The sequence below is a fragment of the Scardinius erythrophthalmus genome (genome assembly GCF_964197995.2).
Source record: "Scardinius erythrophthalmus genome assembly, contig: HAP1_SCAFFOLD_491, whole genome shotgun sequence".
NCBI lineage: Eukaryota > Metazoa > Chordata > Actinopteri > Cypriniformes > Leuciscidae > Scardinius > Scardinius erythrophthalmus.
In genome coordinates, this window is record NW_028296125.1 from 1 (window position 1) to 26,905 (window position 26,905).

At 37.0% G+C, this 26,905-nt stretch overlaps 2 protein-coding genes across 3 annotated transcripts; both read left to right on the forward strand.

The window, feature by feature from the left end:
• The first annotated feature begins 2,400 nt into the window (after window positions 1-2,400).
• LOC308686603 (uncharacterized protein) lies at window positions 2,401-19,544 on the forward strand. Of its 2 annotated transcripts, none has more exons than XM_081395039.1 (3): window positions 2,401-2,779; window positions 3,827-3,958; window positions 17,885-19,544. In XM_081395039.1, exons 2-3 carry the CDS (start codon window positions 3,901-3,903, stop codon window positions 19,228-19,230), a joined length of 1,404 nt encoding a protein of 467 aa, XP_081251165.1. In that variant the 5' UTR covers window positions 2,401-2,779; window positions 3,827-3,900; the 3' UTR covers window positions 19,231-19,544. The 2 variants fall into 2 exon arrangements, with proteins under 2 accessions (XP_081251165.1, XP_081251166.1); XM_081395040.1 differs by having other exon boundaries at window positions 2,742-2,802.
• A 473-nt stretch (window positions 19,545-20,017) lies between these two features.
• On the forward strand, window positions 20,018-22,874 carry LOC308686602 (piggyBac transposable element-derived protein 4-like). Its single transcript, XM_081395038.1, has 2 exons — window positions 20,018-20,900; window positions 21,486-22,874. Exons 1-2 carry the CDS (start codon window positions 20,344-20,346, stop codon window positions 22,609-22,611), a joined length of 1,683 nt encoding a protein of 560 aa, XP_081251164.1. The 5' UTR covers window positions 20,018-20,343; the 3' UTR covers window positions 22,612-22,874.
• Window positions 22,875-26,905: the final 4,031 nt, after the last annotated feature.

A 26,905-nucleotide genomic window follows, 5' to 3' on the forward strand; every position in this document is an offset into this window, starting at 1 on the left:
GATGCTGTGCACAAAAATGTGATTAAAATCCTTTAAAAACAAAAGAAACAGAAATTAATTTATTCTTATATTATTAGACATATTATGGAAACTAAATTATAAAATATTTTATTTGTTTTATGGTTTATTAAGATTTACAGAGCTTTTTTTTCTAAGGGACACAAAATGGCACGTTTACGTATAATGACCCAACTTTGATAGGACTCATTAGATCAGGGTTCACCAATCTCGGTCCTGGAGGGCCGCTGTCCTGCAGAGTTTAGCTCCAACCATCTCCAACACACCTGTTTGAAAGTTTCTAGTATGCCTAGTGAGACCTTGATTAGCTGGTTCAGGTGTGTTTAATTGGGGTTGGAGCTAAACTCTGCAGGACAGCGGCCCTCCAGGACCGAGATTGGTGAACCCTGCATTAGATATTGCTTGATGCTGCAATATTTTTTTTTACCTACAAGAGTCTCCTAGGATAGAAGGAATGGGTGGATATTCCGGAGCAACTTGGCATTTCTGACTGACCATTTGCCATCTTGGTTTGGAGGGGGAAAAAAATCGAAGCACAACGGCTTGCTACTTGGTTTAAATATATAGGATGATGCACCAGGGTGGGTCCACTGAAGAGGATGATGTGCAACTATGCCATCAAAACCCGTGCAAATTTAAGAATTTTTTTTTTAATAGCTGTCCACTGTAGTGACCACTATGCATGAAAGGGTTAATCCATATAAAACAGCGATTAATCTTGCAAAGTACGTTTTGGTGTTACTGCTATCATTACGTTAGTAATTCATTAAGTTAACTAAAAAGTGTCGCTATGTTGTGAGAAGGTATTCCTTTGCAGAGATCCCAACCGTAACTAAGCATTTAACAAACAGAAAAAAGTGACATCTCATTACCAGATGTTCTCCAGTCCTAAAAGTAAAACAAAAACACAAACAATCTGTATTTAAAAGATCTTTTAGAAAGTCATGGACTCTTTTGAGCCTTTGTCAGTGATACTCTGAAATACTTCCCATCCCATACATGAAAAAAATACATGCCATGTTGGTGATATCATATCATATATATATATATATATATATATATATATATATATATATATATATATATATATATATATATATATATATATATATATATATATATATATATATAAATATTCTTACATAGGCTATATAAAATAAAATGACACAACCCTGTCTCTTTTTGTTAAATTTCAGTTTTATTGATCAATAATAGCAATTATGAAAGTATAAGTAGCCATACAAGTCAAGAAATAAAGTAATTAAACGATTCAGTCAAACATAAGTCAGCAGGCTACAACGTTAAAGATAAAAAGCCTAAATAATTTAACGTTATATAAAGTTATGAAACTAAAACTTTGCCCTCAGCCAAAACGATTTGCCAGGGAACAAAATATAGATTAATGATTTCAAAGATCGTCCCACAAGACGAATTATATCTCATGTTTAACCACTCCACTAGACTAGAGAGCAGCAGCAGCTCTAGCCGAGGTAAGGCTGTTCCAAGCGGGATACATGAGCGCTGAGCAACCGGTGATCCCTTGGATCTCACATCTCCGAAAACGTCAGATCAAATTTTTAAATAGGCGCTATCTGTATAAACAAACAACATATTTGAGCTTTAAACAACTACATTATCGACTGAAAAACTCTTAAAACTACATTTCGTGACACAATAACAGTAGTATTTTTAAATTTCGCGGTCTTTCTCCTGCTATTGACGCAACTTGAGATTTTAAATATTAGCTATAGAATATACACGATTTACATATACAATATAAAATTTAATTCAATCTTACCTTGCATATAGCAGCGGGATTTAGCATTCTACATAAAGCTACCACATAATAGGCTTGTTTGAGATGCGCCTTGCCTCGCCTGAAATGTAGGCGAGAGTAGGCGGCTGCAGTGAGAGGAGGAGTGAAAAAAGCGCAGGCAAGCCGGACAGTTCTCTCTTCTCGTAGTGGATCTGACACCTGTGAGATCAAAGATGGATATCGCGGGATTCACCGGATTCACGCTCGTGCACAGTGTTGCTAATAAATTGGATGGAATTTAAGTTCTGTTGCTTTTATATGAAAATAAATATAATGAACAAGACACCCAAAGTAGCCTACTTATTTAATTCCATTCCAAATACATGTTTATCAGTCTTTTTTTCTTTAATACAGACATGTTTTTTTTTTTTTTTTTTTATAAAAATTACATTGCATAAACCATAGTGATTGCACTGTTAGATAGTTTGGGAATATTCACACATAACGTATACACATAAAACATGATATCAGAGTTTTAAAATCAAACATTTTAAAAGAGAACAATACATCACGGTTGTTTAAACCAATGAACATCAAGCTGTGTCGTCAGCAAGTCGTTTCCCATCATGCTTTTGATCAGCGCAGTCGGTGGAGAGCAACTGCGCTCGACTGCAGAATCCGACAGGTGCGCCTTGCGCTCGCGAGAGATTTTTGACATACGTCAGCATGACATCAGAGCAAGGCGGACCGCACTCGGACACATTTCTAACCGGCATGCATCTCGCGCTGATCACCGGTGATCGATTCTGCGCAGATTTTGCTCATCTCAAACAAGCCTAATAACACTAAAACAGCTCACGTTAGCTACAAGTTATCGCGAGAACAGATTTAGATCAGGCATACTACTGGCATACTAATGGGGTCCTCAGCCCGGACCCATTTCTTCAGCCGGACCCGATTGTTCATCACACCGTCTCTTCCGTCAACGAGAGTTTTAGCGTCGAGGTGAGGACTGAGAGCAGTTCACGGTATTTCTCATATTTACACAACCACCACACACACTTTATACAGTTTGATTAAGCGACAGGCTCATTTCTGTATTGTTTTCATCGATCACAGCGATACTTGTGCGTCTTTTCTGGCGTCTTCCTTCTGAAATAAACATTTAGTGCAGCAGCAGCGAGCATGAGGAGAATATGTGGAGTTCATTCAGACCTGAGCGAGTTTGTGTTCGTTTGTGTGATTGTCTCGATGTTTGGAGTGAGAACTGTTACTGAATGTCAAGTTAAAGTTTGAGATCTGTGAGGGGAATCGAGCTCAAGTGTTTCTGTTGCCGTTTTCATGTTTACCTTTATTTCTTTGTCGACATTTATCTTTGGCAGATTACATTTACTTATTAAAATTTATGTAGACACTTTATATTGCCCCTTGAGTAATTGATGTGGGAAATATCAAATCTATACATGCATGGGAATAAATGTTAAGTTCAACACAGGAAACGTTACATTTTCTTTATGTTTTAGAGTTGTATGACCCTTGTCAGTTTCTGTACGTATATGCGTAACATGTTAATGATGGAATTACTTTATTGCAATTAATAGTTATTATAAAGTCTAACTATATTTAGATTTGCATATTATGGTGTTGTAGTTATTTGCCTGAAGAGGTTCATAAAGAGGTTATTTAATTATTTTGTTTTAGTATTGATGCTTTATGTTATATTTTGAGATATATTTCAATATAGCAGTTTTCCAGGCTTTTATCATGTATCCTGACTCAAATAATGTGTTTCTAACAGCAAACACAACAAAAATAAAGTGAGATGATCTGCTGATGATCCTGAATGGCTTGTTGAATGAGTGTTGATAGTCTGAGGCTCATCAATATTAACAGATCAGCTGAAAACACTCTTTATTTCATGACAATAGTTCCTGTTTTCACCTCATTTATTATGCTGATGTCTTCAAATCTCCTGTAAATTGACACTTAATAAACCCAGATTTAGCAGATTTCAGCTCTTCCTGATGCTGTGATGCTTGTCTTCACTTGTAGCTGATGGGAATTTACAGCATTTATTGGAGAATTACTGTGGGAGGAGATTCACTGATGATAAGGACAGTGAGAACATGAGTGATCCAGAACCCTGCAGAATGAAACACACTGAAGATCCTGAAGAACAAAGAGGTTGGTGTTTATTCTTCATTCATTCATGATGCTGAAGAACATTCATGTTAGAAACATTCAAGCACTTCATCAGATTTAGAAACAGTTCAACTATGAAACGGTACAGAATGTTCTGGGTTTTTCTTCAACAAATGGTCAGTAAAGGGAGGTTTGAGACATTTTTATATTGATTGTCAATATCAGATCAGGCTAAATACTAACTAGTGATGCACCGATGTGAAAATTGAGGCCTATACCCATAACCGATATTAATATTGCTGTTATGCCCGATACCGATATTTAACGATGTCGATATCTCTGTATAGAAAACACATTTTTATGATAATCAAATAGGCCTAAAGAGAGATTTTCCAAAACACATATTTTTATAATATAATGCACGATGACACACATGCATTACATTGCATAGCCTATAATGTGTGCTGGTCAACTTGTCTAAAATTAAGAAACCCCTAGAAAACAGTAAAACAAAAAAAAAAAACATTGTGTACACTTAAGATTAGCTACTTAATTTATTATTCCAATATCAAAATATGATATTTGGCTTCTATTTGTGATGTGCTGTCTTTGTGTTTGAACGTTGCACATTTTAAACAGGACACAATTAGCTGAAGAAATGTTAGCCAATACAAACATATCTATAGAAAACAGTGGACAGACGGTGATGTCACTTGCATGGTATCGATCTCTGATTTTGCAGTCCAGGGGCCTCATGTACAAAGACTTGCGTTGAATTCATACTAAAACATTGCGTAAGGACAAAGCTGTAAATGTGCGTACGCACAAAAAAATCCAGATGTATGAATCTCTGCGTACGAAGGATCCCACGCATATTCTCTTTGTACATCCCAATTAACGTAAATTTGAGCGCACATGCACGAGCACAACGCCCCACCCAGTCTCCTCCCTTAATTAAACCAATTTAAATATGGTAATGAGTCCACTTTGGCAAAAGAAAACAGTAAGAAAATGACGGCAAGAAATGAAACTTTACAGAAAGTGAATTGGAAGTGCTACTATCGGAGGTAGAAACGAAAAAAAAAAAATTGGAAAAGTTTGGAACTTTGTCCTCCGGAATTAATAACAAAAGGAAAAAAATATGAGTGGGAGAGTTTGGCTGATGCCGTCAATGCGGTGGGATCGTCGTACTGTAGAGTAGACTGAGTACAGTTGAGACACTTTTTGCGTTTTGATTTTTCACACAAAAATAGACATTGAAAAGAAGTGAATTTCCACATGACATGCCACATGATTACATTAGCTTGTAGACTAAGATGTTATCAATCAATAATACCCACAAGTAGTTTTTATTTTAAATATAAGGTGCTTTTTGTCTCAACTTTGTCTCAACTGTACCCATGTAGTACACTTGAGACAGTGCATGGTACAGTTGAGAGACCCATTTCTAATGTCGTGAAGGTAACTAACCATTCATGGTAAATGTAAATATAAAAAATAAAGACAAATAGAAAAGAAAATAACAACTGGGCAACATTTTTGTTTATTCATCCATTTATATGCATTCATTTTATTTAAATTAGCACTGGTTAAAATGTATAAAGCAGGAACAAGATATGTAGAATCACACATATCAAATTGTATTTTCATTTGCGTCCTATGCTGGCTACATGATTGCTGGCTGAACAACTAAACAGTGTGTTTCCTAATAGAACTCTATCGGGGGTACAGTTGGTACATGTGTGTCTCAACTATACCCCGCTGGCCACCTCGCACATTTCTCTAGATTTTGCAATTACCTTGCATGACACAATACCATGAAATATGCCCGTTTTTAGGGCACAGAATAACGTTTGTGGTGATACCAGTTACGTTTAACAGTCACATAAGGATAATAAGCTAGTCATTGTGGAGAGTGCATGGTGAAGTGAACATCATATCTTAGAAAAAAAAAGTTTTCCGATTTCTTCGGATCGGAGATGTGTCCGTTGTTCAAATTTCCCACGATCAAAGAGGACACTAATACGCACGTGCACAGCAAAAATACAACTTGTTATTTAAGCAAGTTATTTAAGGTGTCTCAACTGTACACAGTCTACTCTAAATTACCTTAAAAAGAAATGGTCTGATATAAAGGTGGACATTAAAACCAAAGCTGCCATAGAATAAGGGCTGTATCATTTTGCATAATATGCTTTTATATGTTCTTACTTAATTGCATAATTGATAGAATATTTTCATAAGGCTCGTGTGACAATATATGTCATTTATTTTATAAATTGCAAATTAATAGCAATGTTTCCCACAGGTGGTGGTGCGATAGACTTGTAGAACAATTCGTTGTGTAATGTTTGCAACTTCACTTCATTGCCTGTAAGAGTCGCCAACGGACAAAAACAGTGAGAAATATACGTACGCCAGACATGAAATTGGCGTGGAGGAACGCACATTCTCGCGTTAATTTCACTGTTAGTACATACGACCGTGAGCGTGAAAGCTGCCGTACGCAAAGTTTTTGTGCGTACGCAAGATTGATACATGAGGCCCCTGATTTTTTGGGGCTAAATGTGGCTTGGTTGGAGTGTGCAAAACTTACTGAAGCACAACTTCATGTTGAGATTCTCATTTTGCCAGGCAGAGTATGTGGATTTCATGCTTTTCTGCAGGATTTGCTTCTGTAAGCCAGTTCGTTTGCTGACTGTTTTCTTGTGAGGCAGTGTGGTTGATACATCAGGTCTTCTCAAAAATTCTTCCACAGAAATGAATTTCTGAATTTCCTTCTTTCCATCTGATAGATTTTTCCTGTACTCCTTCAATCTCTGTTGCTCTTCCAATCTATGCAGTGCATATAATTCAGGGTTCTGCTTTAACTTAGCCCGGTACCTCCGCATTCCAGCAGCAGCTTTACTTGTTCTTGAAACCACATCTGGACCATTCTCATTCTTTGGCAGGTTTCTCTCTCCTCCAGGACGCTCCATGGAGCGAAGCCTCAACTTGAGGAGACCTGCCATAATTTCTGAAAAAAGTAAATAAAATAAAGAAAGGCCATATATGTAAGAATGTATATCTATGAATATCTATCTATCTATGTCTATATATATATATATATATATATTAGGGCTGGGTATTGACACAAATTTCACAATTCGATTCGATTTCCATTCACAAGCTTGCAATTCGATTTCGATTTCGATTACGATTCGATTAAATTCAATATCGATTATTTTGGAGATCAGGTACAATACATTGCAAATTTTCTCAAGGAAAACAAATCTCTTAACTAATGCTGTAAACCATGGGAGTCAGTTGTAGCCTACTATAATATTGAAGGTAAAAAATAACTGATTTGTATACAAACACTTAAAATACACTTATTTATTTTTATAATAAAGTTATATGAAATTAAATAAAATTTTAAATGATGGCTGTCATAAAAAACTTTCCAGATTTATTCAAACATGCATTAAATATTGAAGAACATTAAAAATGATAATGAATATATAATATGGTGCATATATTTAACAAAATGCTCCTCTCTAGAGTTAACTTTTCTAGCTGACTAACGTTATGGTCACTGGATATGTTTTTTTCTGAGGTAAATGTGACATTACATGACATTGTTTACTAACGTCTTTCCACGGTTGAAACACTGATTGAGCGATTCCATGAGACATGATACGGACTTCGATAAGTTGTACTCTATCTTTTAACACACTTTCAGTTGCTCATTCATGTTTATTTCGCACTGTAACTGGCGTTAAGGCGGAAGAGTTGCTTCCGTTGCTTCTGCTTCTCTTGAGCTGAGCTGCGTCGGAGCGATCTCACGCCACAGTGCCAAAACGGTAATTATGTTTTTGAATTTCGTAAGAAAATGGACGTAATTTGAAATCTGAGACTTTGTTTCATATCAATAATAACAAAGAACAAAGATTATTGCGATTTATTGGATAGGATGTGCGCAACAATGATCCATTCATTCATCAACTGAAAACAGGATGATTAATCGATTCTTGGGATTTAAGAATCGATATTGTTTCATAAAAATGAGAATCGATTAAAATCGAGAAATCGATATTTTTTACCCAGCCCTAATATATATATATATATATATATATATATATATATATATATATATATATATATATATATATATATATATATATATATATATATATATATATATATATATACACATACATATATATTAGGGCTGGGTAAAAAATATCGATTTCTCAATTTTAATCGATTACGTCCATTTTCTATATATACACACACACACACATATTCCACAACAAATCCTTTAAATTTAATGTAAAAATAAAAAAGAAAGTAAGCCGTGTTGGTCTCAAGTAACCCTCTCATTAGAATCAAAATGTTTCAATATTTGCAATGTATTTGGATGCTAAACTATTCTTTATTATAGGCTTTGTACTTTAGTCATGTTCCAATATCGATGGAAAAAATCATCCTCTTCACACGTGCAAAAATGTGCTTGGAAACATCACAGTGGAGCTCTGCTTACTGTGAATGGTACAAATTGTACTACTGACTATTTAAACAGAGCAGTGTAATTCATATATGTTAGGTTGACTATTTTTATTATTATATTGTATTAGGGCTATAATGAACAGGCTGCGATGTCAAGATTGCAATTTTGGAATGTGTGTGTGTGTGTGTGTGTGACGTGGTTGCGGTTGAACAGTGGACACATAAAAACATAAATAAAATGTTTTAGTTCATTCCTACTTCCATAGGAATACATTGAAAATGCTCGCTCTACTCCGCACCATTATCAATGTCTGTGCGGACGTCTGTATTTTACTTTTGCTTTTAAGTTAGCGATTTAAAAGCCCTCAGCGGTAGGGCTGGGTATCGTTCCAAAAATTTCGATACCGATACCGATACCTTGATTTCGATACCGGTTCCTGAACGATGCTTTTTTTCTATACCAATTTTATGAAATCCATTTTAACAATACATAACACATTACCTCAGAAAAACTTTGGTTTTATTTTTTCAATTTGACTCATGCTCCTTAGCCAGTGCACAAAGGATCAACATTTTTTTTAATATAAAGAGCTCATGCTCACCAAAGCTGAATTTGTTTGATAAAAAATACAGTAAAACTTGTAACACTGTGAAATAGTATTACAATTTAAAGTCTTATTTGAATATATTTCAAAATGTAATTTATTCCTGTGATGTCAAAGCTAAATTTTCTAAATCATTACTTCAGTGTCACAGGATCCTTCAGAAATATGAAAACAATGTGCTGCTTAATATTTTGGAAACTAAGATAATTTTTTTCATGTTTCTTTGATGAATAAAATTTTCAAAAGAACAGCATTTATTTGAAACAGAAAACTTTTGTAACATTACACATGTTTTAAGGTAATTTTTGATCACTTTAATGCATCCTTACTGAAAAACAACCAACAATTTTTTGAACGGCAGTGTACGTTCAGTAGGTCATTATTGTAATATAAATACTGTCAGAGTGATCAACAAGGTATCTCTTCATTTACCAGTCGAAGGCGAAGCAACTTTCTGCTCTTATGTTTACTCCACTTTCAAGGTCTTCATCATATCTGTCGTGGTACCGGTCTTTGCAGCAATTATTTTACCGCAAATACTGCATCGCGCGCTGTTGGCATCGAGCCTGGAGAAATGTAGCCACACTTTTGATCGACTTATCCACATCTTTAGGGTATTGTGTGTGTGCGCGCGCGCTCGCGTCTCATAGGAGTATGTATGTGCGTGGAGAGTTTGTGTGTGTGTGCTCACGTCTCATTGAGTATGTGCGCGAGTTTGTGTGAGCGCGCGCCTCTCATATGAGTATGTGCGCGGAGAGTTCCGCGCTTCTCGTGTATGTAGAGTTTGCGTGTATGTGCGTGAGCGACTTTAGGTGTGTCATTGTGTATTTTATATGTATTTGTTTGAGCACTGACGTTGACGAGTTAACCCTTTAGGTATTGAAATCTGGTACCGAACAAGAAGTCATTTTTCGATACTCGATAGTATCGAGGCAATTCGGTCGGTACCTAAAAAGTATCGAACTCGGTACCCAGCCCTAGCCATAAACGTAATGAATTTAAACTGACTCAATCCCCATCAACAAATGTAATAGCCAAAACATTTAAATCCACTATTTTTGCATCACAGATATGTGTTAACATTACATTGGATGGACACTGACAGTATACATTTACATATTTAGCATAAAAAAAAATAACAAAAACTTACCGTCAACTTCCTCGTCAGTTTCGTCAAAGAATGTGTCCTGTTCATCATCACAATCATCCTCCAGAAAATAATCCGCAATAAAACCGGTTAAATCGTAATTTGGGGCAATTCCACCGAGATTAATATCAAGCAAGCTGTTTAAGGAAGCAGCTATTTTCCGTTCCTGCTCATACTTCGGTGTCACCGGCGAAGCCATGGCCATGTCAGATGTCAAAACAACGCATTACGTTACCATCATCCAGCAAATAACACTTAGTAGGCCAAAAATGTCCTTAAAATAAGTTTAATATTATTGGCAGAATACTGAGCTACAAAACAAATAAGCAGTTCTTAAAATATTGGCTATGACAAGAAAAAAATCACCACAGACATCTAAACGCGGCTGACATCTCTCTTTTTTTTTCATTGTGTTGACCTGATTACCGGCGCTCGCGGATTGATATTAAAGTCTGTTTTTACTCTCTCTAATAGAAAAGACACAGAAAAGAAGTTCCTGAACCGAATGATATACGAATCAGCAGTGTTGTTGCGCGAAATAAACCCAGAGACGATTGAAATTAGTGGTGCAACGGATCAACATTGATCCGTGATCCGTTCGGATCAATATCTTCGGTTCGGCACACACGTGATCCGCGGATTGATTTATGAAAAAAAAAAAAAAGCACTCAACATTTGCTTATATTGGTTGTTCATTTAAACCGTTATGAACCGCAGAGAGCGTGACGCCTCATTCGCGCCCCAAGATCTCCAGACGCGCGTAAACGCGTCTTTACATTAACTTAACATTGAAATCACTCGCGCCAGACGCTCTATTCGCGTTTTGTGTGAACGCAGCACGAGGGCGAGGGCAAGAGAGAGAAAGAGTGCCTGCGAGTGCGAGTGAGCGAGCGAGAGTGAGGTCTGCGGTCTTGGCCATTACTTGATTTACTTGTTTTTGTGTAGGTAATATGTTGTCAAATATGTTTAAACTTAAATAAACTACCTATACAAGTAGTTATGTCTCTTTGTATTAATGTGTCCTGTTATTGATATAATGCGCGTCATTGACAAAATGCGCAACCAGATGTTCGAATAGTTCGAATATGTGTTTTTTTAGAGGGAATATTCGAACGTCATTTTTGAGCAATTTTGACAGCCCTATATGACAGTGGAAACACGTCAAGCATTGGTCCATGTTTAAAGGAAGGAGATATGCCTTTTTATGTTGCACTTTAAGTTGTTTTTCATTAATTATGTTAAAAAGAAGATATTATGCCTTGTGCACTTTAAGTTGATTTTATATATTTGAATTTAATAATTTAAAAGTGTTGTTAAACAAAAAAAAATTTTTTTTTTGCTGATCCGAAAAATGATCCGATCCGTGACTCTGATCCGAGAAACGATCCGAACCGTGAGTTTTTTGATCCGTTGCACCCCTAATTGAAATCAATGTATAGGAAGCGCCACCTCCGTTTTTTTTTGCGCAAAAGTATAACATAGTGTCAGTAAAATCATTAATTTCAGTATTTATCATGTTATAAATGAAAATTTAAGTATTGCATCTCAAAACCATTGCTATAATCTATCATTTACAGCAATAAACACACATGGACTATTTTTGTCATTTTTATGGCTATGACTACTTTGACGCTCGTTAACTCATAATTTGATTCTACGACTTTAGCCGGGGTTTCACAGGCGGGGTCACATATATGTCCACAAGACTTTTGACTAATGGATGTTGTCGCTTCGAGTTCTGGCTTTAAAATTATGTGACAATAGTCTTGCTTTATCGTTCACATAAAACAATACATTGATTTAAATTGTGTAAAACAGGTTTTGCTTGAAAAGCCAATATGCGAGGGGGGCGTGAACGAGGAGTGGTTTACACCTGAGAATACAATGTCCCACCCACTCTGCATAATGAGCCATTCATTCAGGTGTGACACTGACTGAGCCAAGAATGAATGCAAGGACAAAAGATATATTTAGAAGAAGACTTATATTGACCATTTAAGATTTTGCTTACACCTATCTTGTAAATATGTTTAGCTATTTTATTAAAAAGGTTACAATTACAACAATAATTACAATTTCAACAATATTTCAAGTGTACTCTTTCTTTGTAAAAAAAAGGCAACACTGTGTGCATGTAATACTCATGGGAGTCGTAGTGTCACGCTGCAATATGGCTTATTTCAGATGCCTTTCTACAATTAATCAACCCGCCAAAGTGGCTAGTTGGAGTGACTGTGTTACCTGCCACAAGCAAAATCCACCTGCATTTGGTGGGTTGGTGGGTGTTAATGGCAAGCCCTGATGCTGCTGATATATTATTGTAGCAGAGTTTGTGCTGAATACAGTGTCATCAGACTTTAGCCATGAAAATGTCACAAGTAACAGAAACAGGCATAAATGTCAGAGCATGTCAGAACACCTCCAGGGCCAGAAAACACCTCAGACCCCAGAGGGTTAATAAGTTATTTTCCAGCTAAAGTTAGTTTTGATTGATTTGCTTCCGTCGCAACGATCATTTGTTATTAAATTAGGGGCCGCTAAGACGACACCATTCTCTCTACACAGACTTTAAACGTGAACCTGTGATAAACGCTGATGGCGCTCACATGCGCATTAAGAATTGGTTCTATAGTTATGTGTGTTTGAATATATATGCGCACGGTTGTAATTCCTTACAAACCAAGCCTAAACAAAGTACTGCTCTTTCCTTATAAATTTAGATACAGAATTTTTTTTTTTTTCGTCACTTCGGGGTACGTACGCGAAATGAATTTTCCCGACGATGCTTTATCTGTAGAGTGGTAAAGGGATCCTCCATAGGGAGAGACTAGTTGGCACTTCAGCATTGCGTTGACATCGGGTCCAGGCGAAGGTCCTTCGTCAGATCTGGATACGGCCTGGATCCGGCAGGCTGCAGGAAAACCTTGGGATAAACAAAGACACTAAAATTAACGTAGATGCCATTCTTCTTATGATGTAAGGAGTACATCAGGATTTATGGGAAGTGTTCCCGGTTCCGGCTGACCTAATCTATGCAGCCTAGCTTAATTATAGAAGTCTATTATGTGTTATGTGTATGCTAGGTCAAAGAGATGTGTCTTAAAGGAGAACTCCGGTCAATTTTAACATTGAGCTAATTTTTTTGTAAATTTGGAGTGCTGTCAGTACAGAGAACAACGACAAAAATCGGTGTTGCCTACACCGTGTTATCCTCTTTTTAAAATTTGCACTGTTGACTTTGTTGACCAGACTTTGATATCTCGAGCCGGACAACTTTCTAATTTTCAGTCATTAGCTCCAACCAACAGGAAGTCAGATGTTTTGGTTTGAATGTAGATTTTTTTATATATTTCAGACTCTGCGTTTTTAGCTACTCCTCCTAAGTGGTTTATTTTATTCACACCAAACTTTTTCAACATGATGAAAATACATTAAAGATGCTAAATTGTGAACGGATATTAAATATCTCAAACGGTTTTGCTATGGCGAGGGATTAAAGGAATGTCAAAAAAGGAAACACTAAAAGCCTCATATCTTCTAAAAATGTAATATATATATATATATATATATATATATACACAGTGCTATGCATAAGTTTAGGCACCCATGCTAAAGTTGACTAAAAAGAGGAATAAAAAATCATCTTTTGGAAATTGAACTTAATGCCTTAATTTAAAAAATTAGGAAAAATCCAACCTTTAAGGACACCAATTTTCTTTGTGAATGAACAATGTATCGTAAATAAATAAATGTTCTTCCTTAACCCCTTAAACCCTAAGCGTCCCGCCGGCGGGACGGCACCCCATGAAAAAAAATCATAATCAAATTACTAAGCAATCACTGAATGATATGATACAAAATAGGTATCATTTTAAAGCTTAGAATCTCAGCTTTTCAATGCACCTATACATTTTATTCAACTCCTAAAAGGTGCTGAGTTATTCCTTTAGAACGGATTATACCGCCGGAGGGCGCCCCCTAGCTATGGAAAAAATTAATTGTCATATTTTTCAAAACTACTGCATTGATCAACACAAAATAGGCATCATTTGAAAGCTTAGAGTCTAAACTTTACAATGAATGTAGCCATTATGATTATCTCCAAAGTAGTGCTGAGTTATTTGCTGATAAAATTATTTTTTTTTAATACATAATTTATGAGGAAGAGGAAATTATGTACTGGAATGTGTCAAAAACATCATACTGCTCAGATAGTCATGTGTCATATGTCATTTGAAAGGTCTCAATGAGTAGAATACAACAAGCATAATTGTTTCAGGCTTTTACTAAACTTGAGCAAGGTTTTTGTAAAATAAGCCCCTCAAGAGACCCATGGGTAAACCATATATGGATGCTGAATTTTAGACACATTTCCGCTTGTAACTTCATGAAACATGCTCCGATTGTGGAAAATGACACATCATTATTTACAGCAGATGCTTACAATTAAAATGAGTCCAAACTCAACGTAATCCATCACTCAGAACTAAAGATATTCCTCATGGAGTTCTAATTCACAAAAAATACACAAACGCACGTAGCCAAGCGAGGTAGCTTAGACTTGGCCTTTTTACTCGTATCTTCATGAAACATACATCGATCATGAAAAATGACACATCGTTATTTACAGCAGGAGCTCATGATTAAGACGAGCCCAAACTCATCAGTCAGATCTAAAGATATTCTTCATGGCGTTCTAACACAGAAAATACCAAAGACGTACCTAGCCAAATATATACTCATGAAGCACTCGCGTTTGGTCTTTACTTATAACTTCACGAAGCATGCACATATCGTAGAAAAATGCACATCATTATTTTCAGCAGACTCTCACGATTAAAAAGAGCCCAAACTCAGCATAATCCATCACTCATATCTAAAGTTATGCCTCGTGGAGTTGTAACACAAATGCGCACATAGATCTTTATTATAGATGTAGCACTTATGTCGCGTTCTAACTCATAACTCAATGAAGCATGCATCAATTGTGGAAAATGGCACATCATTATTTACAGCAGAATGTTACGATTAAAAAGAGCCCAAACACACCATAATCCATCACTCAGGTCTAAAGATATTCCTTATAGCGTTCTGACACAAAAAAATACCAGAGGCGCACCTATGAAGTAGCAATAGCAGTGATGCTATGTTGTTTTGATGTGACGTTTCAGCTCATAACTCAATGAAACATGCATAGATTGTGAAAAATCGAACATCTTTATTGACAACAGATTCTCACGATTACAAAGAGCCCACACACAACAGAATCCATTGCTTTGATCACGAGATATTCCTCACGAAGTAATGCATACTTGGCTAAAAAAACAAGTCTCTCATCCTTCTGGGGAGCAAAGTGTTTTCCAATTTTCCCGGAACCGTCCGCGCTCGTTTTCAAACGTGGAATAACACAAAATATGTATCATTTTAAAGCTTAGAATCTCAGCTTTTTAAAGAATCTAACCACTTCGATCAACTCTGAACGAGTGCTGACTAGTCTCTCTAAACCGGAGTGTACCGCCCGTGTGCGCCACCCATGGCGCCCCCTAGCTGCGAAAATATTCATTATCATATTTTTCAAAAATATTGCCTTGATTCAAACAAAATTGGTGTCATTTGAAACCTTAGAGTCTGAACTTTACAGTGAATGTAGCCTATTTGAAAAACTCCAAAGTATTGCTGAGTTATTTGCTGATAAAGATATAAAAAAAAAATCATAATCTATAAAATACTTTTTTGTACTATGTACTGCAATGTGTCAAAAACATCATACATCTCACGAAACATTCAAAAATCGTTGAAAATGGCACTTCATTTTTTACAGCATATTCATACAATTAAAATGAGCCCAAAATTAACTTTATCTATTGCTTTTATGACAAGATATTCTTCATGGTGAAACACTATAAAAAATGCCCATGAGGGGGCGTCAAGGTCTCAACAAAAATGCTATCTTGGTTCCAAAGGCTGTAACGTTTGATTACTTTATCCAATCACCACAAAATTTTAGCCAGATGCAGCTCATATGTAGAGGGACTTCCCCAAAAAAGAATTTTCCTCCTACCTTATTTCCTTCCTGAGTTATTCCATGTCAAATAAGAAACATATGCATTATCATTATAAAAATTATATTTATTTTTTGTCTTTTATCAGCAGTTTCTCGGCAGAAGAATGTCCAAATGTAATTTAATTTATATTTTCAAAAAATGTGAAAAGTGTTCTTTCAAACGATACCTACCTTTTGACTCTCCTTGCTATAGTTTTGAAGTTATGAGTCTTTAGTTTTGTGTATGTCACTCAGAAAACTCTTTTTTTTTATTGCTTTCCAAATGTGTGAGGACTAAACAAAAAGGCTACCTTTGTTCCAAATGCTGTAACTTTTGAGTACTTTATGCGATCACCACAAAAATTTGATTCAGATGCAGCTCACATTTAGGGGTACTTCCCCAAAAAAGAAAATTTGTGCTACCATATTTCCTCCCCGAGTTATTGCATGTCAAACAAGAGAGATATTCAAAATCATAAAAAAATTGTTTTTTTTTTTTGTATTTATCAGCAGTTTCTCGGCAGGAGAATATCCAAATGTAATGTAATTTATATTTTCAAAAAATTTGAAAAGAGTTCTATCAAACGATACCTACCTTTTGACTCTCCTTGTTATAGTTTTGAAGTTATGAGTCTTTACTTTTTTGTGTGTCACTCAGACAAAAAAACTCCAAAAATGGCTCAGGGTTTAAGGGGTTAAAATACAGGGTGCATAAGTTTGGACACCCCTGTTAAATTCCCATAGAGGCAGGCAGATTTTTATTTTTAAGTATTTATTTATTTATTTTTTTTTTTTTTAGGATACTATGCATCCTGATAAAGTTCCCTTGGCCTTTGGAATTAAAATAGCCCCACATCATCACATAGCCTTCACCATACCTTGAGATTGGCATGGTTTTTATTTCAGTTAGCCTAATAGCTAGTTTGATTTGCATTGCTCTCAATACTTTATCAGGATGCACTTCTACAGCATTTGTTAATCTTTGATAATGTTAATTTCACCATTTATAGTAGCCTTATTGAAATCAAAAGTTGTATTTGTTAACATTAGTTAGCCTAATGCACTGTGAATAACATGAACAAATGAACAGCTGAATGAACAGCTGTATTTTTATTAACTAAGATTAATAAATAATACAGTAACAAATGTACCTTTTGCTCATTTTTAATTATGCTTAAATAATTATTTTCAGTATTTTCAGCACTGAACTCTTCTTTTACTTGTTCTACCTCACCTGTTTTTACTATTTGTTAAATATAGTTGTTTTTTTTAAGTTCAATAAATGATCATTTTTTAAATTGAGACTTGTAACATTTATCATCATGATCATTGTGTCATTTTTATGATGTAAATTGAGGGAGCAAAAGCAGTATCGGCTCCAAATATCGGGTCAAGAAAATCGGCAGCCCGTATCGGTCATCGGCTAAGGCTGATGAAAAAAAATCGGTATCGGCATCGGCACTAAAAAATACAAATCGGTAGATCCCTAATATATAAATATAGCTGCGAGCAGCGATGAAGGGCCAAAGCCGGCGGCACCGCCACCCTGGTGCCTTCAGGTAAGGCACCGGGGTTGCGGTGCCTCCGGCTTGGGCCCGTAATCGCTGCTCGCAGCTATATTATTTATCTTGGAATTATTTTGATGTACTGAAAATTAACTGTAACATTTGTTTCTTTCATGTCAGACCTGATGGAAGTGAAGGAGGAGAGTGAAGAACTGAGTGAAGTGGAGGAGGAGAGTGAAGAACTGAGTGAAGTGGAGGAGGAGAGTGAAGAACTGAGTGAAGTGAAGGAGAGTGAAGAACTGAGTGAAGTGGAGGAGGAGAGTGAAGAACTGAGTGAAGTGAAGGAGGAGAGTGAAGAACTGAGTGAAGTGAAGGAGAGTGAAGAACTGAGTGAAGTGAAGGAGGAGAGTGAAGAACTGAGTGAAGTGACGGAGGAGAGTGAAGAACTGAGTGAAGTGGAGGAGGAACATCATGTCCAACAGAAAAGCGTGAAGCCGTTCACATGTGTTCAGTGTGGAAAGAGTTTGACAACAAAACAACATTTTAAGCATCACATGAGGATCCACACTGGAGAGAAGCCATTCACATGTGATCAATGTGGAAAGAGATTCTCATGCAAACAATATCTTAAAGAACACATGAAGATCCACACTGGAGTGAAGCCTTTCACATGTGATCAATGCGGCAGAGCATTTCTAACTGCATCACACCTGAAGAAACACCTGAGAGTTCATACGAAGGAGAAGCCCTATTCATGTTCTGTGTGTGGGAAGAGTTTTTCACAGCTGCAAAATTTACACGCACATCAGAAAATACACACTGGTGTGAGAGAGTACATGTGCTTTGAGTGTGACAAGACTTTTATTACAGCGGACAATTTAAAACTGCACCAGAGAATTCACACTGGAGAAAAACCATACAAGTGTTCACACTGTGACAAGAGATTCAGTCAGTCATCACATTTGAAAACACATGAGAGGATCCACACTGGAGAAAAACCTTACAAATGTTCACACTGTGACAAGAGATTCAGTGAGTCATCATCTCTGAGATCACATGAGAGGATCCACACTGGAGAAAAACCTTACAAGTGTTCACACTGTGACAAGAGATTCAATCAGTCATCACATCTGAAAAAACATGAGAGGATCCACACTGGAGAAAAACCTTACAAGTGTTCACACTGTGACAAGACATTCAGTCTGTCATCAAATCTGAAAACACATGAAAAGACACATACTGGAGAAAAACTTCACAAGTGTTCACACTGTGACAAGAGATTCAATCAGTCATCACATCTGAAAAAACATGAGAGGATCCACACTGGAGAAAAACCTTACAAGTGTTCACGCTGTGACAAGCGATTCAGTCTGTCATCACATCTGAAAACACATGAGATGATCCACACTGGAGACAAGCCGCACACGTGTGATCAGTGCGGGAAATTTTTCTCTATTAATGCTAACCTGAAGCGACACTTGAAGATCCATGCAGTGGAGAAACCACATCACCGCATGCATCCTTAAAATAGTCCAACAGACTACAGTGGCTCAACCAAGTTTATCAAGCGACGAGAATACTAGCTATTTGTGTTTATCAAGCGATGAGAATACCCCGCTCTCCCGTAAAAAAAATGTAATATTTACATATGATTTGACAGTTTACTTGTAAATAAATACCTAAAATATAAAAGGAGTGCATCATGCCTGACCCCTACATTAACACTTTTGGTTTTGTGACTGACATTCTTTTCAAATGTTATTGAAGTTAGAAATGTGTATGCCAATAATCTTATGTAATTTTATAGACGGTCCCAGTTAATCTCCAAAAGCCCCAAGCGAAAAAAAAAAAAAAAAAAGTACTTCATTGTATTTCAAGTATATTTATATTTCCGATTGTATGTTGAAAATGTACTTACACAAATTGTACTTTTTGTAAATATATAAAAAGTATACTGGCATTATGCTTTCATCCTAACACTTTTAACACACTTTAAAATAATACTATACTATAATATATACTATATTACACTTTATAGAAATATATTAATACTAAAATATACTTTAAGTGAAAGTTATGTGCACTTTCTAAAGTGTACTTATTTGAAAGAAAATGTAAGCATATTTTTTATATATTTTAAATTGTATGCTCAAAATTGTCATTGTAACATAAAAAGCATATTTTAATACTGAATATACTATATATTTAATATTAATATAAAGTATTAATATAAACTTTAATACTGAATAATACTAATATTCATACTGAAAGCATAAATATTTTAAAAGTGCACATTTTAATACCAACACTGTAATATTAAGTTTGAGTGTATTTTAACCCATTTGTGCCGGATGCTGCGCGCCGCAACATTACATCTGCCGCCGGTTACTGCATTGCGCAACTTTAAACCTCCTGCCGGCTGCTGCGTGGCGCAGCATTTTGTACTCGTCATACTTTTCACGACGCGCGCAGCATATAACGCACTGTCATTGGTTCAAATGCACATGTGGTGGGTCTTGTTGGTTTTTTTAAAGACCACGTGACCCCCAAATTGTACTGTGGTTCGCTGAAAATCATGTCAATCAATCAGACATACACGTGCACTTGTTTTGGGTTTTTTTTAAAACGCGAGCGGGAAAATGGCAGCGACTGAAGATGATTTTGACAGCGAGGGCAGTGACATTGAGTTGGATGATAGTGAAGAGTTTGAGAGAGAGGAGGTGGTAGAGGATTATGATGAAAACGACGATCCTTTAGATAGAGCACAGGAGTGGGATTTGTGGGACACAGACGGAGAGGAGGAGGACGGCTTTTACGGATTCCAGGTAGACTGGAGAACTGAGGGTTACCAGCCGCGCAAGGCGAAGCAGTTCACCCGCAAACCGGGGGTGAAACAGCCGATCCCCGTGGATGCTAGCCCCCTGGATGTCTTTTTGCGTATTTTTACCGATGAGCTTTGGGAAATGTTGGTGATGGAAACTAATCAGTACGCCGAACAGACGCGCGGTCAGACCCCCACCAACTCGAAGTGGAAACCTGTCTCCAAAACGGAGATGAAGACATTTGTCGGGCTGTGTCTCGCCTTCGGTATTATGAAGCTGCCAGCACGCAGGGATTTCTGGAGGCAGACTAAATGGTTGTACCAGACCAACGTCCCCAAGGCAATGGCAAGGGACCGCTTCGACATGATCTGGAGGTAATGATTTTTTTTTTTTTATGAATAACTAGCATAATAAATAACATAATAATATAATAATATAATAATGTGATGATGGTTTATAATGATAATAATAAATAAAATATTGTTAATATATAAATACTGACATAATGAATAAATAGCATAACTAGTAATACAAAAATGGCATAATGAATAAATAGCATAATGAATAAATAGCATAATAACTAGAAATACAATAATGGCATACTGAATAAGTAGCACAATAAATGATATAATTATGGTGATGATGGTTGATAATGATAATAATAAATACAAAAACGTTAATATATAAATACTGGCATAATGAATAAATAGCATAATAAATATTAATACAATAATGTCATATTGAATAAATAGCACAATAAATATTAATACAATAATGTCATATTGAATAAATAGCACAATAAATATTAATACAATAATGTCATAACGAATAAATAGCATAATAAATAAATAACAATACATATAAATACTATAAATATACATACGACAGTACATATAAATAAATACAATGATGACAATAAATGTTATGTTATAAATTAATCTTATCATATGCATTTTCAGATATCTCCATCTCCAAGACAACATGGACCCTGCTGTGGACAAAACGGACAATCTCTGGAAGATCCGGCAGTGGATGGACCTCCTCCTGGTTAGATTCCAGGCGCTCTATGAGGTCAATGGCTTTGTGACTGTGGATGAGTCCATGGTAAAGTACAAGGGACGCCTGGGCTTCCGGCAGTACCTCCCCATGAAGCCGGTGAAGTGGGGAATAAAGGTGTGGGTCATGGCGGAGAGCAAAACAGGCTACGTCACACATTTTCAGGTGTACACGGGTGCCATTCAGGGTAAGACGGAGAAAGACCTGGCTCACCGGATAGTGTCAGACCTGGTGGCCCCTTATTACGGGTCCAACCTGTCCGTATACATGGACAACTTTTACACCAGTGTGAAGTTGATGGAGGACCTCAAGGTCAGGGGGGTGCAAGCTTGTGGAACGGTTCGTGCCAACAGGAAGGACCTCCCCAAGATTAAGCAGCTCACAAAGAAGGCTGAGTTGAACAAGCATGATTTCAATGTGGCGCAGCGGGATGACTTGACTTTCTGCATCTGGCAAGACACCAAGGCTGTGATGGTCCTCTCCAACTATCATGACCCAACAGCTCATGGGTTCGTGAGGAGGAAGGCCAATGGTCAACGCCAGACAGAGGTCCGGGTGCCAGCATGCCTTGCTGACTATCAGCAACATATTAAAGGAGTCGATCTTCTGGACCAGATGGTGGGCTACTATCAGATCCATCATCGGTCTACGAAGTGGTGGAGGAGGCTTTTCTTTTATTTTGTTACGGTGGCGTGCTACAATGCCTTTGTGGCTGCCAGGTCTGCGGGAGGAGCGGAGTGGAAGTACAGGAGGGGCGGCTACAAGGACTGGCTGGAGGATCTGACCCAGGAGCTGATCGTCCCCGTCACTGCAAGAAGTGCTCCTAATGTGCTCCCCACCAGCCCAACTGGAGCTTCTGCTGAGCATGACCTGGTCCAGATCAACAAAAAGAGGAAGACCTGCAGGGAGTGTTCTCTGAAGCACTGCGGCACCGATGTGCGTCCTGGATCAACTCTGATGGGGTGCAGGCAGTGTAACCTTCCCCTTCACCGCGAGTGCTTCATGTACCACGTCGTTCGCCACAAATGATTTGTCTGTCTATGTGAGGAGGAGATGTGAGCCATGAGCTCAGAGACTGAGACTGTTCCCAGTTCCACCTCAGGACTTTCCCCACCTCTCTCTCATAACAAGATGCATTGTTCAATGTGTTGGCATGTTTAAATGTCATTTGTTATATTTTATATGATTAATGTATTTATTTTTTCCCATATGATTTTGAGAATTTTTAGAAAAATGTGTTATGTTAGTGCCAATGTTGCCATGTTTTAATAAAAACTGAGATTCTTACCTTTAAAATGCACTTTATTTCATGTTTCTAAGTGCTACAGAGGCTTAGATATTAAGGTTTTGGTAGGCGTTGACAATTCTTAGTATTTTTTCTGAAAACCCTCAGGAGATAAGGGTATTTATCCTAGAATAACATAGGTTTTTATAGGCGTTTTTAGCAGGCGTTTTAGGAGTAAATGGGTTAAGTTAGATTTGAGTCTTATGAAGTGCAGTTATTCATGCTAGTACTTCAGGACATTCTTTTAGAAAGCGTTCAATAGTATTTCTATAAAAATGCACTTTTCCACCATTTATGAAATTTTGTGATGTGTGTAAAGTACACAGATAGCAATTATTGCAGCTGTTCTGTAATGTTTAATCAGTTTTGCAGACAAATAGGATACATCTTACACACAAAATGACATTAAATAAAAAATTAAATGCACACTTCAAAAATACAGATGCACAAAAAATGTGTTATGCTGAAAAGCAATTGGTTTAAACCATCTTGCAACACCCATATTGCAACAGACAAGTTAATACTGGCTAAATTATAAGCAAAAAAATTTGAAATTCATTCACACTGTTAACATTGTTAACAAGTGTTCAAAAAAGAACATTTCATGGTATTGTTTAAAGGAGAAAAAGAAGGGCTACTGCAAACAAGACCAATTGAAGAGTGTACAGACCAATAGTCGCTGACCGTGTTCATGCGTATTGGACTGATATAGAGGTCGGTTTGGCGTTGATGTCTTTAAAGTAGAAGCTACCCAAGAATTTTAGTCTCTTTCAACATTGTTTGGATGTGGAATGACACATTTTGTCCTTGGACTTAACCATTACACATTTACGCTCAAGTGATTGGGGATGCACGGCAAATACATTATGGGTGTGAGACACCTAATTTATAAATGTGGAAAATATATTTAACTGAGCATCTCTACACACCTTTCCTCCACTCTTGGCAAGCTCTTTTACTAAAATACAGAAGTTGGTTAATGTGGATGAGGCCCCATCATCAGATGTAAAAAGCCACCAGGGTCATAACTTCGCAGAATGTTCCATCATTTAACTGTACAACTGAATTATTTCTCTTTTTAAGAGTTGTGTTATTATATGAATGATAAACCACACTGCTACAAATGAAATGGTCATAAAATATACCTAAATTAACTGTTTCTTTGGGCAGCCAAAACCTCTGACATTGTTGAAACTCCGTTGATTTCTTTCTTATGCTATATGTACTTTGAAGTTTGTCAAATAATGTCTTTATGCTATCATTAGCATTTGCCATTGTAGTCCCTTCTTTTTTTGAGAGACCCCTCCACCGAAGGAATCTTTTCACTATTTGTGTTGGCACTTGTGTTGTTCCACTGAAAAACCTAAGCAAAGTCCCATTAAATGATTCAAATGGAAATGTGGATGTTGCCCACAGTGGTCCCCAGTTACGCATGCCTGCTGCCAAGTGCATTAATAAATGCACATTAAAATAAGCATTTGCAGCACCATACAGTTTCTCAAAGTTGAGCACAAATTTTCACAGAGCTTGTTCTGCCACATCCACATGTCTCACTTTGATGGCATTCTGAAGAAGAGCGTGTATCGCAAAAACGAATAAAAAAGATTATTCCACAAGACTTCTTTTTCAGAATGCCATTCTAAACAGGCAATGCATAAATGCATCTTGGTGCCCTTGTGACCTCCACAGGTGGGTTAATGGCCAGCAATTCCTGGTCTATATCACTGACCTTGCCGCCCAAGTACCAGTCTTCATTATGGTGCTTACTGTCTAGCCACATAGATGTAATCTGTTTTGTGACACCCAGGCAGACACTGTGTTGGTACTCAGGAATGAATCCAGTGATCATCTTGAACCTCTCAAGTTCCATCAAAGGGGATGGGCCTTTCACACCCATTACTGGATTAGCAGGTGTTGCCAGCATAGCATGCAGAAAATGATCCCCTTTCTGTCTGTAAAGGTGGTTCTGGCGTTTCCCAGACATATGGACCACCACCAGTGTGAAGGCAGAAGTCACACCCATATTTGCCATTGAACTGTTTTCTTTTTCTCAGGAGGGGGCGGGCAATTGAATCTGAGGAGCACAGGAGTAAATGAACTTTGCTTGTATGCTCTACATTTTCAGAGTTGTTGTGGCAAAAATGTCTTTAACATCATCATCATTATCATGCGTAAGAGACACTCTGAATCCAATTGTCTTTTAAAGAGTATTTATTCTTGCAAGAATAGGCCCACAGAGAAGTGACCCAAAGTACACTATGGAGCAAGTGCGACAAGGAAGGGAGGGCAGAGCAGCTTTTATATCACTTCTCAAGGTTTCTGCTTACAGGCTTTCTTATCTAAAGAAGGGAAGGTTTCTCTGCTAGTGATCCAATCCTGCTGCGTTTATTCTTACAAGCTCACAAGTTCTAAATTGGACGACCTCCCTTTCAGTCTGTCTCCTCCTGACGTCTCAGCTGCTTCCCAGTGTTTAAAACAAAACACACACATCAGTCAGCTGAAGTGGGCAGACCACGGACAGTCCAGCAAAGGGTCATTTCAATGTCTCACTGAAAATAAATTATAATCAACACTGTAAATCAATGAAAAAAATTTTTTTCCATTACAATTCCCCCTTTTTATCATTTACTGATAATTGATTAATCAGACACTATCAAACCATAATAATAATGCACCAAGTTTAAGTCTTACATCACACTTACACTTATCATTTCTGATTTTCATATAACTGATCGCTCTTCTTTAAACTTGTAGGAAAAAAAGATTAAAAGAAAGTAAGCTTAGGCTGCTTTTTTTTTGTTATTTTTTTTTTTGTTAGGATAGGCCCTTAATTTTATAGCAAGCAAATAAAAGTTTATTCTGAAGCCGGGCTAAATGAACTGGCACTGCCATTGCATTCCCAACACTATAGGTCGGACCCTCAGTCACCTCAATATAAACAAGAAATAATGTAGATTATATTTAGTCAAGTCAAGTCAACTTTATTTATATAGCGCTTTTCACAATACAGATTGTATCAAAGCAGCTTCACAGTATTAAATAAAATAGTACATCAGTGTTTGTTTCTAGTGTAAAACGTCCACGTTTGGTAATGCTGATCAATAGTATTGTTGATTAATTAAATTAAGTATCCCCAACTGAGCAAACCAAAGGCAACAGTGGCAAGGAACTGAAAAACTTCATCAGGTGACCTAATGGAGAAAAAAAAAAAAAACCTTGGGAGAACCCAGGCTCAGTCGGGGGCCAGTTCTCCTCTGGCGTTTATGAACTAGAGACCGGATTTAACTAAGATTAAAAATATGATATAAATGCCTGGCTGAAGAGATGCGTCTTTAATCTAGTTTTAAACTGGGAGAGCGAGTCTGAGCAACGAACAGTATCAGGAAGGCTATTCCAGAGTTTTGGAGCTAAATGTGAAAATGCTCTCCCTCCTTTGGTTGATCTGGATATCCTAGGTATGACCAAAAGCCTCGAATTTAGTGCTCTTAAAGAGCGCAATGAATTATAGGGCGATAGTAGATCCGTTAAATAAACTGGAGCTAAGCCGTTTAGGGCTTTATAAGTCAGTAGCAATACCTTGTCAAGTCAAGTCATTTTCATTTATATAGCGCTTTTAACAATGTAGATTGTCTCAAAGCAGCTTTACAGAGATAAATGTATAATTTAACGTAAGATTGTTTTGGCTTTATAGCGGTTCTTTAATAAAGTTATTTTCCAGCTAAAGTTAGTTTTGATTGATTCGCTTCCGTCGCAACGATCATTTGTTTTTAAATTAGGGCCGCCAAGACGACACCATTCTCTCTACACAGACTTTAAATGCGAACCTGTGAGAAACGCTGATGGCGTTCAGATGCGCATTAAGAATGGGTTCTATAGTTATGTGCGTTTGAATATATGTGTGCAGGTTTGGAATTCCCTGCAAACCAAGCCTAAACAAATTACTGGTGTTTCCTTATAGTTTTGATTCAGAATTTTATTTGATCAATTCGGGGTAGATACGCAAATTGAGTTTTCCCGACGACGCGTTATCTGTAGAGT

Excerpts from the sequence above, each read along its gene's own strand:
- LOC308686603 (XM_081395039.1), top strand. The coding sequence starts at position 3,901 with ATGAGTGATCCAGAACCCTGCAGAATGAAACACACTGAAGATCCTGAA. Across the intron at positions 3,959-17,884 it reads AGATCCTGAAGAACAAAGAG|ACCTGATGGAAGTGAAGGAG; the intron begins GTTGGTGTTTAT and ends CTTTCATGTCAG.
- LOC308686602 (XM_081395038.1), top strand. The coding sequence starts at position 20,344 with ATGGCAGCGACTGAAGATGATTTTGACAGCGAGGGCAGTGACATTGAG. Across the intron at positions 20,901-21,485 it reads CGCTTCGACATGATCTGGAG|ATATCTCCATCTCCAAGACA; the intron begins GTAATGATTTTT and ends ATGCATTTTCAG.